Raw genomic sequence first — 16420 nt, forward strand, 5'->3', positions numbered from 1 at the left:
AATGTATTTTTTGGGCATTTTCGCCAGAGAATCTGATTAAAAGCGTCGTTAGCATTTTGGCTTGTGCCTTGTAAGAAGCGCGACTAAAGCTCATCATTACTTAAATCAATAAAAACCTTTTCAATTTCTTTTTTAATGAATTCAGGAATACCACCTTTTGAATTGTATTTAGACAAGTCTTTCTCAAAAAAGGTTGTTACAAGTTTGGTTATTAGTTTTGGCCCAAAACAACCAAAAATGATTGTTGCTAAGGGCGTTGCTTAGGGAAAAGGCTAGTACATGTCTTTACAGGAATTAAATCTTTGAAAAATTTAATTAAAAAATGTTTAAAAGTATATATTTTCTAACAGAGCACAAATTTTTCTTTTAAACTGGACTATTAAAATTTGATTTTTTAAATATTTTTTTACCAGACGACCACCTTAAGATATATGTTATTATAAAACATTCGCACATGAGCCATTGCATTTTGTGGAGTTCTATTTTTGAGAGAACGCCCGTTAGATAAATTTTTTTTAACAGCTACAAATAAGACTCTGGCGGTTCTTACCTCAACTTGATTAAAGATACATATAAAAAAATATCGAACAAATTTAAAAAGCCAAATGTGAAAAACTTTTACAAGACATTAAATTGTACAATTTATCGAACTGACTATGAAAATTTTATAACTTACAATAAAAAATACACAAAAGTTTTTGAATATATATTTTTTTGCCGCAAGATTATTTCATTCTAACGCATAAGAATGTTCTTCTCCAAATGTTTAAAAGCGCCTTTTTTTTTACAAAAATTAGTTGCCGAATAGTTTCATGGTAAAATTAAAATGAATGTCAAAAAATTTAAAGTAAAATTCAAAAAATAAATAAATAACAGCACAAGTATAAATAAATAACAGCACAAAAAGTATAAATGCTCATAATAAATAAAAATTGTAACCCAACGGTAAAATATTAATCGCCGACACCTAAAATTTAAAATACAAAAACCATTTTTTAAATGAGCATTGAATGTTAAATTTATTGTGCATGTTTTAAAGTTTGTTGTATTAGGTGTAAAATTGTTTAAACATTAGTTGTTGTCATCCTCCTCATTTTCATTATTTTGGTTTTTGTCTATATTCAGCGATTTGTCGTTTTTTTCGTTATTTTCATCGGCACCATCTTCATCCTGGACTGCGTCATCTTTTTTATTTACAGAATTTTCTTCCGTAGATTTCTCAAAGTTTTTGCTTTCTTCTATCTCATTTTCTTTAGTCTCTTCAGCTCTATTTAATTCCCTCTTCTGGTTTTGGCTGGTTGTAGTTTCATCTACTTTACCTTTTTCTTTATTTTCTTCTTTATCTTTGTCTTCATCTACTTCATCTTCTTCTTCTGGCTTTTCTTGTTGAACTGTTGAAGTGGGTATTGTTTTAATAGTTGCCAAAGTAGTTAAAACCCTTTCTGGGCGAATTCCTATGTCTTGAATTGGGTTTATTGGTGCGACTGGTACTGTTTGAATCAATTTCTGATCGTTGAGATTAATCATTCTAACATTATTATTATTATTATCCTCCTTTCGTAATTTTAAACCACGTTCTTGCGTAACTTTTTTTTGTTCTGAAAATAAAATTAAGTGTGAAAAAAAGCAAAAAACTTTCTCACATGTTTTTTTATTTTTATTTTTTTTTAAAGTTATGATTATTTTTTAAAGTTATTAGTTTTATTTTTTCTGTTTGAAAAATCCTGATTCTTAAATCTTCTGAGACCAGTCACACAACTTTATTTATTTATTTGCGATATGTAAAAATACAATCAACAACTACAATTATTATGATTGGAGCTAGAAAAAGACAAATTTAGTCACCAAGCACCGAGTCTATGAAATTGTTGGCTTTACTCATATTTAAAAAAAAATGTATATATATAAAAACATTAAAAATACTAAAAACATACGAAACTTCAATTCATCGACTTGATTTTTTAACGAAGCAATAAAAGCACTGCTTTCTTGCAACTTCTTCTGCAAGACTTCACTGTCATAAAATAGAAGAAAAAGTCATTTAAAAATATAGCCAAAAGAACTCACCTTTTCAGAAATATTTTAGACAACAATTCATTTAAGAAAGGTTAGAAGTAATTTAATAATAAATGTAATAGCGTTGGTTATAAAAATATTATAATACATTAAAAAAAAAAAGTAATTATATAAAAAAGTAATTATATATATATATATATATATATATATATATATATATATATATATATATATATATATATATATATATATATATATATATATATAATGAGAAGAAGAACAGTACTAGTCCATTTTTTGTTATTTGCACTTTTTTTATAACTTCATTTAACTTATGTCGATCTTTCTATGTATGACAAAAATAAATACTAGTCCATCTTTCTTTCATTATTTTTTGCCATAATAATCCAAAGTAAATAGTTTATAAGCTATAGCTGTTTAAAACTTAAATATTGATTATCTCGAAATGAAAATATTGGACTAGTACTGTACTTTTCACCGACACCGAAATATATATATATATATATATATATATATATATATATATATATATATATATATATATATATAATATTAAAAAAATATAATAGTATATATTATATATCTGTATTATAAATACAATAGTATAATAGAAGATATATAATACTAAAATATATTAGTGTATTTAAAAAAAACATCTACTCGCACACCCTAGAGGTAGTAGGGTGTGTGAAAAATTACAAATTTCAAACTGTTTTGGACATCAGGTCGGCACATATTTAGTCTAATAGTATAACAGGGTTTAACAGTATAACAGTTTAGTATAACAGGGTTTGAAAAACTGGTAAATGTGGGAACATATAGCCTAAAATTGACAGAAAAACTTAATGTCAAATGTCGACATTTGCTTAAAAATTTTTAAAAATGAAGCACTTTACTATTTTATTTGGAATTTAAATAAAACATTATAGTTGTTGTAAATAGTTTAGTTAGAGTTGTCACAAAGAATTGGACAGTGGTTTTTCCTAGACACAAAAAAAAAAAAAAAAGTCTAATTTACTTAAATTTATTACATATAAAACAAGAATAATATTAATAAGGCCATTAAGCCTTATTAATATAATTGGCTGGTTAAGGACATCGCTCTTGACATTTCTTAAACTTTTAATAAAGTTTGGCATGCTGGTCTTCTCCATAAGCTTTCTTCTTTAAGAATATTGAATCCTTCCTTTCCAATCGTAATATAAAAATTGTCCTCGATAGACAGCACTCTTCTTCTAATTCTGTAACTTCAGAGGTTCCTCAAGGTTCTATCCTTGGCCCTATACTCTTTTCAATTTACATTAACGATCTTCCAGATATTCTCACATCTAAGGTGGCATTCTTCGCTGATGATACTACCATCTATTTTTGTCACGATAAGAAGCCAACACTCTCTGATTGCTTGGAGGGGGCATTTGAGCTTGAAAAGGATCTTACTTTTGCCACAGCATGGGGCTAACAGTAGGGCAGGTCGAATTACAACTTTTATAGCATTTAAATGTTTGGCAGTATGGAGATATTTTCTAAACAGTCCTAAAACACATCCTGGAAAATTTTATGAAATTAAAATAGTTTCTTCATAAGCGATGTTAGCTTTGAAGTTGGGTCCAAAGGCTTTCTGTGCAACATTTACTGCAGCATTGTATTATAAATTCAGGACCTAACTAATTTATATATAAAATAAAATAAATAAAAAGCAAAAGGATTGACAATTACTTAGAAATAAAGCAAAACAAAATGAAGTACTCTAAATCAAAAAAAAAATTTTTTTAAGTAAGATATTAATACTTCAACATAATTCTTTTGTAAATTCTGGTTAGGATTTTATATAGAAAACACAAATTTAAAATGTAGAAAATTTGTTTAATGGTCAGTATTCAGGAGTAAGTAACAAGCGGATTGCCAGTCTTATGCTACTCAGTTATTTAAATTCTGTCTCTCCAGTCTGCCCAAATTACATAATATTTTGATTTAAAACTATGTTTAAAACATCCTGCAGCTCTTTTTTTAAAATTATTTTAAGAAGATTTATTTTAATTACTTTAGGAAAAATCTCTCTACTTAATATAGGTTGCTGACGCCTGGGTTATATAATAGAATATTTGTAAAATAGAAAACTATCCTAATTATTTCAGATAAGTTAAATTTACCCAATAGGTTAAATTTTAATAAAGATTATTGAAAACTTTTGAAACTGTCAAAAGTTGAAATTATATAAATGGAAGATTCCATAAAAAAAAAGTTGGATTAGAAATAAAATCTTTTTATTTATTTAGAAATTATTTTAACAATGTTCAACCATGTGAGGTAATGACTAACTCAAAAATTATTATACATTTTTATTAAATTTTGTTTTTACATGTACAAGTAGCAATAAATTTGTTTTTAAATTAACAAAAAATATCATCATATGTATCACTGTAATAACATTTAGACATAAAACTCTATTTTTTATGCTTTCTGCTTAGAATTTTTGCTAAAATATGCTTATGACATAATTCCTTTCCAAAAACAGTATGAGAAACCATGGAGAAAAGTTGTACAGATCTCTAAACACTCTGTGAATGTGAAGGAAGATCTGGGACGTCAATTTTTTCTACAGACAACAGCTTTTCTACAATCCCTTCATCAGTAAAATCTTGAGTTGTTGGGGAAATATAAAGACATCAACCGTATTGCTAATGTTAACCAACGAGAATGATTAAGGGAAACAATTTTCCAAATTGAATAATTAACACTCATATTTCCAGTGGCAATATTAATTTAAAAGCCTCTGGTCACTACTTAAATCATCTAAATTCCTTTTTCTAAAACAAAAATTGGAGACTTAATAACACCAAAATTAACAACTAAATTAAGCTCATTATTGATATTTGCCATTTTACCTATTGGTCCAGCAAAATGGTTTGGTGAATTAGTTGCTCCATCAATTTTTTTAAACAAAGATCTAAAGGGAAGCTCATTCTGATGAAGATTGCAGTATATAGTCTGAAGTCTTCGTCCAGGTTTTTTCTTTAAATCCACAACCATTCCTGCTTTATGACCTGTGTTTGTTGAAGTATTGTCTACCAAAACTGTTTTTAGAGTGTTTAAAAAATCATACTTTTCAAGAACTTCGTATAGGCACTGAGCTTGCTTTTTTCTTGTTGCTCCAACAAAAGGTAAAACTTTGTGAGTAAGATTACTCCCCACTGTAAACATTTGGGAGAGGTTCTTTAGTCACAGTCATGTGATGTTCTTTCTCTGTTGATCTCTTTAACACAACCTCACCATCTTCTTTTTTTATTTCTCTTATAACTAAAGTTTCATTAATTTTACCATCAACACTAAGGCAAACAAACTCTCTGTTATTTTAAACGGATTTTAAGTCTGACAATATTTTAAGTGACTTTTTTTGTCTGTCTATTTTGGATTTGTCTAAAATTAAATAGTTGATATAATTGCTAGATCATTTAACAGTCCTGATAGATCGAGCATAAGAGCATTCCCTAATGCAGCTCCAATCGAACTTCCTATATCGTTTCTGATCAACTCGGTAGCAAATTTTGAAAACTTCCAAACATTGAAATTCCTGATGGATTTCTTTTATCTAAAAAAAAAAGTTATAAAGTTCATTAACAAAAAAATTTTAATATAAAAAAGTGATATGTTAAAAAAAGAATGTAAATTTAAAAAATGTAAAATAAACTAAATTTCAATTTATTAGTTAATTACCTCGCTAGAGCTAGAAATGACAGATTCTGATAATACTATTTCTGGAAGTAAATTAAATGTTTCTTGTTGTAATGATTGTTCCACATTTTTATATTCAGTTTTATGTTTCTTTAAAGATTCTTTTCTAGACCATTTACAATCAACTGAGCCCTTTATCTGGACTACATGTACATAAAATGAGTATCTGAACAATTATCTTGACTGCATTTGATATTTTTATCATCACAAAGAACAAATTTAAGATCACATGTGCAGGAAATGATATCAAAAAGCCTATCCAATTTTTTTGAAGTGTTTTTTCTGTTAATACTTAGCATTTATTTCAGTTAATTAACCTGGATATGTTTAGAAGTACTCCAACTTTTTTTTCTACACATTCAATTAAGTCTCATCCTTTTTCTGTGACTGTTCCTAAGTGCTCCAAAAACTTTTATTCCTCTAGTTTTTTTCCTTCAACACCAGTTTTTTGAAATTCGCTTCCTTCATCTTTTCCTGATTCATATAATTTGCAATCCTTTAAGTCGTCTGTCATTCTTGCTCTACAATCTTCATCTTTTCTCTTCCAGTAACTTCCAATTCTAATTAGTGGTTGCTTGCAATCTTGTTGGGAGCAAAGATGTTAAAAAAAAAAAATTTTAATTTGTAGAGTTTAAATTTTTTTTGATTTTTATATCTTAGTGTATCTTTTTATATCTTATAGTTTTGTTTGTTGAGTTACTAATATGTTATTTCCGAGTACCTTCTTTGTCTTCTATTTTATTTGTTTTAGTTTGACAAATAAGAAAATGTTTTATATGTAATAAATTCAAGTATATTTGACAATGTTCTTTTTTTCTGCTTTTGGAAAGACCACAATCCAATTCTTTGTGATAACTCTAAATTATTCAAGACAACTTCTGAAGAAAAAAATTGAGCAATAGATTTGCATTTTTTATAATTAAACTCACCCCCAGTGAAATTTTAATAAATTTTTGAATTTTAGGATCAGATTTTATAAAACTACCAATAAAACTGAAAAAGAAAGTCAACAAAAACTAAAGGAACAATTTGATAGTCAAAACTGTTTCAATTACACTACTGTCAAGATACTCTAAGGTGCTTAATACGTAGGGTAGGAATAAAAAGATAGATGGGAACTTTAGTACACATTTAATAAATGGAGGAAAGGGGTCCTTAATAAACAGGTTGGTGGGAACTTTTATTTTTATTTTTATAAATGAGTATTTTTTAATTTTAAAGGCCGGTTTAGGTGTTTAGAAAGTAATAACTGAAATTTTTTTTTAGTTTTGAGATAACAATTTCTTTGTTCAAAAAAAGTGAAATTCAAAAAACGTCTTAATAAGCTCAAGGTGGGTAGGAATATTTTTCGCCCACTAATAATAAATGAATAAACCTCCACTTCTATGTAGTAAGGGCCTAAGTGAACATGTTTTTTTTTCCTTTGATTTTTCATAATTCCTTTTTTATAAGTAAAAAACCCAAGTAAATTTGACCATATTTTTTTTGTTTTTGTTTAAGAAAAGACCACCCTCCAATTCTTTGTAACAACCTTAACTAAACTATTCAGAACGACATCTAAAAATAAAAAAAATCAAGCTGCATCTGCATTTTTGTAATTAAACTTGCCCTAGTAAAATTGTGATGTAGGTTCAAATTTCAGGTGTTATGTTCATTTTTAAATGTTTTACATTGTGTTTATAGGATTCTTTGCCTAAAAATATGTAAGTCTACATATTTTTAGCTTACCACACAACAGAATCAAAGGCCAAAACCATTTTTTAAAATGGCAGATTTTTGTTGGATCAATGCAAAGTTAAAATAGTTATATATTTAAAACCAGTTGAAATTAGATAATGAAATTTTGGGGATGTAACATAAAATCTTTGAGTGGTGTAAAAATCAGCATAACCTGAGACTTAGAATACAGGTCAGAAATTGACATTTTAGATTTGATTTTGATACACCCCAAAAAATTTTATAGATTTTATTTAAAATAACCAGTTGGATATACAAAACTGCAAAAATTAAAACCTGTGGGTGGCACAGGTTTTAATTTTTTTCATTGTCCTAAATAATTACAAATTATTTAGGACAATGAAACAGGGAAAAACAAAAAACAAAAAAAATATAAAAAATTATTTTTTTTATAATCTTAAAACAAAGAAATTTTATTAATAGAAATTAATTTAAAACTATTATAGTTCACAAGTTATAACCAAAAAACATTTTTGCCCCACTGCCTTCCAAAAAAAAATTTAACTTTTAAAGCACATAAATTTTTTTTATGAAACTTGAAATTTATCAATATATTTTGGTTTGGTTTAAGAAATTACAAAAACATTATCCAAATGCTTAATTCCCCCTCATTTAAAACAAGTGACCTGAAATGTCTCCGCAATTTTTTGAGACAAAATTTCTTGCATGATCATATGATATTATTTGATTTTATGACTTTCACAACAAAAGATGTCAGTCTACAAAATGACTGAATATCATAACTCCTCATTTTAATTTTTGTTACAATTTTTTGGTTTAGCTCAACTAAAAATTGATTGTTCATTATATCTTGAAAGACAGCAGTTGTGCATATCTATGAAGGCTCCTAGACAAGAACTTATTGCATGTACTTTCCATATCACAATAAGGCTTTTATTCAAGTATAATGTTAATGAATATAAGAAAAATATTAAAAGTAAAAGAAGTTATTAAACTATAAAATCTATATTAGGTTTACTTACTTCTCAATAGTAAGTTTGATAATGTTCAAAATTATCTGTAAAGTTATGAAGCTTGTGATCTGTGGATCTAGTGGTTCACTAAATGTATCAGTCCCAACTCTGTCAAACATGCAAAACTGTCTACATTCTTCAATATTGCTCTTGAAATATTATCATATGTACCTCCATGAACTTTTCCAAATAGCACTAAGGCTATTAACCTATTGTTTTAAACCTGCCCAGAGAGATATGATATAACTAAAAATGTGGTTTACCAAACCCATGAGTAGTTGAAGTTCTGGTAAAGTTACTATGCTTATTACCAGCAAGATCAGGATCTTCTTTTATAAGACAAGGCTTCGCAACATTCTGAATGAAAATAAATTGAACAAATATTAGGTCTTGTATAAACAAACTCTTCATTAGACTTCAAATACATAAAAACTAATAACCTTAAATTTCATCATATGTATTTCAGGAAAGCATGCATTAAAATACTGGCAGAAACAATTATCAATTAAACAATTATAAACAGTCTCCAAAGCTTCTGAGATTACCAGATTTCAGAACAGCCTCCCTGTCACACCAGGAACAGCTGTATTTTCTACCGTGAGTCTATAGAAATTTTTCTAATTATAAAATTGTTTATTTAAAGAGTAAGTGGTGTAGTTATTCAAGTAATTTAAATACCAAAATTGACAAAAAAATATTGATGAGTTTAAAGATGCCAGAGAATATTTACTTTTATGTTGTTAAAGCTTCTCAATTAATATGGTCGCTATGTGTTTAATATCTTTACGAGATAAGTTGCCAGATTCTTTAACTCTATCCCATTTATGACCTACACATTTACAAATAACTTGAAAACATTTTTATCACCTTTGATGTAGCAGCATTTGAACTCTTACATATACCAATCTTACCTAAAGTTATTTCAGTTCTATTTTTCTGTTTTTATTATAAGAATTATAATGAATTTAGTTTAAATTAATTTTAAAAAATAAACACAATATAAAGAACTTTAGATTTTACTGGTTGTTAATTTACAAACTTTGTTTTACAGCTCCTACTGCAGTAAAAATTTTTTAAAGATTCTTTGCTCCATTTCTGCTTAACTTATGATGGAAGAGGTTTCCCAGCCTTTACCAGGTATAGATCTCTTTTACATAGGCATAGTCCAACTGCATATTTCTTTACCATAACACTATAATCAATATGACTATGCTTTACAACAAGCTTTTCCAAATTTTCTGTAACTGGTATACACTAGGTGTTTTTTTAAAGACAAAAAACACATACTAAAAGTCTATTTAGCTTATGAGATCTTTCAAACTTAGATTTTCTTCCTTTCTTTGACATTAAGTGATGCATTGTGAAATCTACATTTAACTTTTATAGTTACTAAAGCTGTGACCTAACCAGGCCAATTTTGATATGGGTATGGCACCCCAATTTCTACCCAAACTCAATTTAAAACAATTTTATGTAAGCACCAAGTTTGTCATAAAAGATTAAAATGAAAACGTTTCTTTATTACTTATTTTCTTGCTGTTTTGTAATGATAAAATTTGTTATGATAATTACAAAATTATTACAAATGTCAGTTAGAAAAAGCAACATTTTATAACAGATTGTAAATGTATTATAAGTCAATCAGAATTGGAATAATTCACATGAATTAAAATAAAAACTCACATTTTGATTAGACATGAAACCCTTACCATTTTATATTTTTATAATTCTTTTAATAAAAACAATTTGTTTTATAATACACTTAATGAGTATAATAAAAGTAGAATTGTAAATATGTAAAAATGTAAATAAACAGAAAAATGTAATAAACAGTTTTAATAAAATAAGCAAATGAAAGTTGAAAAAATTTTTTTTTCATACAAAAATAAAAAACTTGATTTAAAAAGTAAGAGAAGAACAACAAAGTTATCAACTTTTGAATGAATTAATGACCTTGCTATGATAGTGTTATTGAATGAATTAATGATATATAATACAATTTTAGTCTACTTAAAAAAAATATATATATATAAATATAAAGAGTTTATTTTCAAAATGCGATAAGCGCCATTTTAAAAATAAGGAGAAAACTAATGGTTACTTTTTAGTATACAAGAACCTAACACTTTTTGTATCTGAATATTTTTTCAATGAGGTATAACCCTTATATTTTTCAATGTTTAATAATGGTTTTATTTTCAAAACACGGTTTGGAGTTTTTATTTATCATCAAAATGCTGTATTTGTTTTGACCAATCCACAGCAAGTATAAGTTTCTTTTCCGCAAGCGCAGCTAATTTTATCAACTTATGTTGTTATCAACTCATGTAAAATGGCAGACTACGATGGTTTAGATGAAAGTTTTCTCCTGTCTCCTAATACGCGTAAAAAAAAGATACGTTGCTCGAAACGAGAAAAAAACAAACAATTTCTTCATTCTAGTGGAGGAAAGATTCCTTCTTTATTGTGTAATCATAAAATGGGCTTTTGCAAAGTGAGTTTGAATAACATTATTTAATGATAAGGAAATAACCAATTAAAAAGACATATTATATGAATAAGTTAAAAAGTATTTTTGTATTTTATGTTTTTTTTATGGGATTATTTCATAACGATACTTATTTTTATTTGGTTTATCTTTGGAAACTAATTATGCTTTTTTTTGTTTGTTGTACAAAACATAAGGTTAGGTTAGAAATGCTCTTCTTTAAAAAAAAAAAATTGTTTCATTTAAAATTAAACGATTTTGACGTTTAAATTTTCTAGCAAATTTGATTATCAAATTTTGTATTAGTTTTTGAAATTTGAAAAAATAAAAATAATATTGCTATTGAATGCTATAAAAAAAAGATAAATATGTAAGTTTTAAACACATTTCGATTTTTCGGCTCGAGAAATAAAACCAGAGAACCTGTTGACGATTCATTTTAAATTTTACCAGCACTCAGACAAAGTATCACAAGATTCAGCAATTTTGGTTATACTTGAAGTAGACGCTGGTAAAAGGCCGATAGTAAAAGATGGTGTCAGGAAAAAGTTAAGACGTATCACCATCAAGTACTTCTTAAGTCTTGGAATTAAGTTACAAGTTTGTCAGGCCTCATTTTGTTCTGTGTTGTGTAAGTGCACCATTAATTATACTGTTTTTGTATGATAGATATTTAACCAGCTTAGAATATAATGCCATCAAAAAATCTAACCACCATTTAATTACAGGCAGTTTTATAGCCAGATTGTAAAAAGTATAATTATTTGAATTTGTCTATAACATAAATAAAATAAAACCAAATAATTTGTATTCATGAAGTCAATTTTGTAAAATTAGTACTAATATCAAATTCAACAATAGCCTTATTTCTACTTCATTATAAGATAGAACTCTCTTATATAAAAATAAGCATAAGCTTCAGACTCCAGACAAAAATAAGAAATATTTATACAAGTTCATGAACAACCATTATTACTTTTCAGATTTGCTTCTTATTGTAATAGTACATTTCTGATTTAAAGAATATTATTGGTTTCACTTATTTAAATAGCAATAAAGTCGGATAGAGTGCTAAGGATTGCCAATAACTGGTTCCAGCATGGGACAACCAGACTTGAAAAACGAGGAAGAAACAGAAAGTTAATGACCTCTGCAAATAAGAGAGATGCTGTAAAAAACCATATTCAGACATTTACTTGTAGAGCTAGTCACTATGGATGAAAGGGTTCTCCACATCGAAAACATCTCCCTTCTGACTTAAATATTAAACTAATGCATAAACTTTACCTAGAACTAAATAAAGATCAAAATCAATTGATTGTGGGATATCATTTTTACTATGCAATTTTTATGTATAATTTTAATCTTGGCATTGGTCATCCTGCTACAGACACATGCTCTACTTGCCATGCCTTTAAACTGGCAATGAAAGATGTAAATCTCAGAAACGCCTCAAACCAGACCAAAACAGCTTTGTACATTCTCCATTGAAGAAAAGCACGAAAGTTTTACAGCCTTCTCAATGATATACCACCAAATGAGATAACCATTTGCTTTGATATGATGGAGAATCTGGTTTTGCCAAAGCTGCCTATAGGAGAAGCCTACTATTCTCGGCAACTCTATCTTTATGTAATAGGCGTTGTTGTACACAGACGCAAGCAGACTCAACATTTAAATGATGTTAACTTTTTCATCTGGTTGGAATGTGAAGATTGTAAAGATTCCAATATGATTTGTTCAGCATTACAGCATTTTTTGATTGCATATCTTTTTGATTCGTGTTCAAATGCATTGGTTCTTCGTTTGTTTTCTGATTACTGCTATGGACAAAACAAAAACATAAACATGGTGTCAATGCTTCTTTCTTTGAGAAAGCAACATTTTAGAAATCTTCTTATCACTCATACATTCCCGGAACAAGGGCACTCCTACCTTCCAGCAGATAGAGTGTTTGGTCATGTTCAGCAGGATATCAAAAAACATGAGCAGATTCTAGAACCTGATATCTATAGAGACATTCTCAGCCGACATGGAAAAGTTTGTTTTTGGTAGGGATTGGTCAGCTTTAGACATTAAAGCAGAAGTAAAAAAATTTGTGAAAAGAATAAAAACATTTAAAATAAGCGAGGGAAATAAATTGATTATCAATTCCGATCATCTGGAAATAGCACAGTGCAGCTATCATTCTAAGCCAAACTCACATAGCCTTCTTAAGAAAGGTAAGAAATGGGACACTTTTAAACCAAGCATCCCAGCAACAAAAAACTGTGTAAAAAATGCTAAAAAAAAGATGTTTTTGCCTCCTAAATGCTGTGAGTGCAGATGGCACAGTACACACACTGTATGAGACATTACTAAAAGATTCCAGAGAAGATACTGAACACTAGTGTGATTCTATTTTTTAGTTTGTCATGCAAACCTTTTCTAAAACATGAATAATTGTATTCTAAGAGCAACTAAATAAAAAATAATTAAAAATTTGAAAATTTTACTAGGTCAAAAAAAAAAGTTACTTTATGGAAATAAGACAAAATACTTAGGCAAAAAAATGGATAATTTGTATGATATTTTTTTAATTAGCTGAAGTTAATAGTGAATATAATATAAAACTAGCTTAACAATTATTGGTGGATTAGAAATAAAATAACTGTATTCCATTTTCTATTTTAGTTATAATTATATTTACCTAAATATGCCCCACATAAGTGCTAAAGGAGCATTAAAGAGAAAAGCAAACAACTTAATACCACCGTGTCCAAAGGAATCTCGGGAACTGCTTGCTTCAGCAGCGCCTTATGGATTACGGACTAAATCCTTAGCCAATTTCAAGACTATTCCAGAAGTCCGCCACATTCTTGGCTACTATCACCATCTAGCTGACACACGCCCCGCACCACCATCAAGAGCTGTTATGCAAATAATGGCAAAAGATTTGGAGCAGCTCTGGAATGTGAAATTTAGCATGCCCTCAGTATCCAGAGCTGGCATCACAAAAAAATTGAATGAAGTTGTGAATGCTTATAAATTAAGTTTGAAGAGAAAATCGAATATGGATTTTTTTATGCGATTTGATATCTTTAATAAAAATATAAAGCTGAAGAGGGAAGAGCAGATCTTCTACAATCATCAAATGGATGATAGAAAGAGCTGTGTATTAACCAGCCAAACAGTTGTTGAGCATCCTGCTAACAGGCAGTTGATACCAAAAAACATGGATCTTGATTATGTAGAGCAACTGTACACAAAGTCAAGCTCTGAAAATGATGATAACGTTGATGATTTTCAGCCTTTGTTTGAACGACCCAAACGGAAGTTTAAATCAAAGGTGAGTAATAATAATTTTTGGAAATAAAAAAAGTTTTTTTATCAAATTTATATTAATTTTACTTTTGGTTTATGGCGATGCCAATTGCCATTATGTGCGCAGAAGCTGGTATCTCAACCCACAAAGGAGTTAGTGTAACTCGTTCATTAAGTTATTTTCATAGTGACATTCCAATTCCAAATCAATCGGCTATTTTTAAAGCTGGTAAAAGGTTGCAAGTCACAACTCTACTTAAACTTAAAGAAGCTTTGTCTGTTCAATTATCCTTTATATTACATTTTGATGGAAAAGGTGTGGCACCATATGATTATGGGATTAAAAAAGTGGAACGCATGGTCATCGCCCTTCAGTCTGATGGACCAATATTTTGGTACATTGGACTCAAAACATTACATACTAGCAGAACTTCTAAAAATCTAGCTGCTATGATAACGGAAACATTGTTAGAGTATAATGTTGTGCATAAAATATCCCTTATAATTTGTGACACCTGCTCTGTCAATACAGGTTAGTAAAATTAAAATTATTTATTTTTAAATAATAAAATAATACAATTAAATAAGTTATTCTTATTTTACTTCAGGTGGATCTTATGATGGTTCTGGTGGAATAGTAGGGATTTTAAGATCTAAGCTATTTAACAGGCCTGTTCCTTATTATGGATGCAATGCTCACATTTTGGACCTTGTTTTGAAAAAAATGGTAATTTTCCACTTGCCAACACCATCAAAATCACCTACTCTAACTGATTTTAAGTTCATTCAAAAACTAAAAAATAAGTACCCGCAATTGAAAGAATCATACAATATCCTGCATAAAACACCTCATCCTCCTCCTACTGTAAAAACCTGGAGAGATGATTATAAGCTATTGGCTAGGTTTGTTTTATTAAAAATTATTATTTTCAATATCAATGATTTGTATATGTGATGAATGCGTTGATCCATTTTATTGTTTATTTTTCCAGGTTATGTATTGCATTTAGGCACTATTTGGACACCAATATTTTACCCAAACTGCAGCTACCAACGAAATTACCAAGTTCTCACTCAGCAAAGTGGAACAGCAGAGCAATATATGTCTTGTTAGGCTACTTTCTACTTCCTGAAGAACGACCATTATTGAAAGAAATAGCTAAGTTTATTAGCTGTTCTTGGTCACTTGCATGGTTTAAAATGAGAGAGGAACCCAACTGGGAAAACTTAAAAGAAACTACATCAAGTTGCATTAAAGCCCAAGAAGCTCTGACAAGACATATTCTTGGTGTTAAAATCTCATTCAAGAATGTGCATCGAACAAATGAGGTAGCTGAGAGAGGACTCCGAGCTATGGACATCCGATGTTCCCGGGCTAAGTCTGATGATGCTCTTGAGAGACTTTTTTTAACAGAAATGTTTATGCAAATGTCGAATAAAAAATAACTTCACTTTATAAACTTTGTCGTATTTCTTTTGCTTATGTATAAAATAAAAAAAGACTAAAAAAAATAAATAATTTTGTCTTATTTCCATAAAATAACTTTTTTTTTGACCTAGTAAAATTTTCAAATTTTTAATTATTTTTTATTTAGTTGCTCTTAGAATACAATTATTCATGTTTTAGAAGAGGTTTGCATGACAAACTAAAAAATAGAATCACACTACTAAACACTCTAGTGATGACGATATCTAACTATTTTTTTAAAATTTTAATTAAAAGATAACACCTGTTATTTTAATATTTAAGAGTAAATAGTTGATAAAGTTATAATTAAAAGTTAAATTTTTAAACTAGAAAATAATATTTCACATTTTATTTAATTTACGAAAATAATTAGTTATTTACCTTTCCATAATATCTGTTAGATGGATATTCATATTTATAAAGTGGATATACAGCATTTTGCTGATAAGCAGTAATAGGATATACAGCACTTTGAACGCAAATACAATTTTTAAATAAAAAAATTGGTATTTTTTTATTTACCTAGATTTTTATTATTAACATATCCTTATATACTTTATGTGTATATAAATTAGGCAACAAATGGTTTTTGAAATATATGTACCATTGTGCGACAATAAACTTCAATTATCTCAAGACCACAAAAATGGATATACCGCATTTTGAAAATACACTTTTCAT

General features: G+C 28.3%; 1 protein-coding gene across 1 annotated transcript in view; it reads right to left on the reverse strand.

Moving 5' to 3' along the window:
- Positions 1-575: 575 nt before the first annotated feature.
- Positions 576-16420, reverse strand: part of LOC136090329 (glutamic acid-rich protein-like) — a 32946-nt gene continuing 17101 nt past the window's right edge. The window contains exons 4-5 of the mRNA XM_065816821.1: positions 1935-2014; positions 576-1598 (exon numbers count right to left, since the gene is read on the reverse strand). Of these exons, the coding sequence (XP_065672893.1) occupies positions 1072-1598; positions 1935-2014 (607 nt within the window). The 3' untranslated portion in view covers positions 576-1071. The remainder of the gene's footprint in view (positions 1599-1934; positions 2015-16420) is intronic.

This window comes from Hydra vulgaris, chromosome 13 (genome assembly GCF_038396675.1).
Source record: "Hydra vulgaris chromosome 13, alternate assembly HydraT2T_AEP".
NCBI lineage: Eukaryota > Metazoa > Cnidaria > Hydrozoa > Anthoathecata > Hydridae > Hydra > Hydra vulgaris.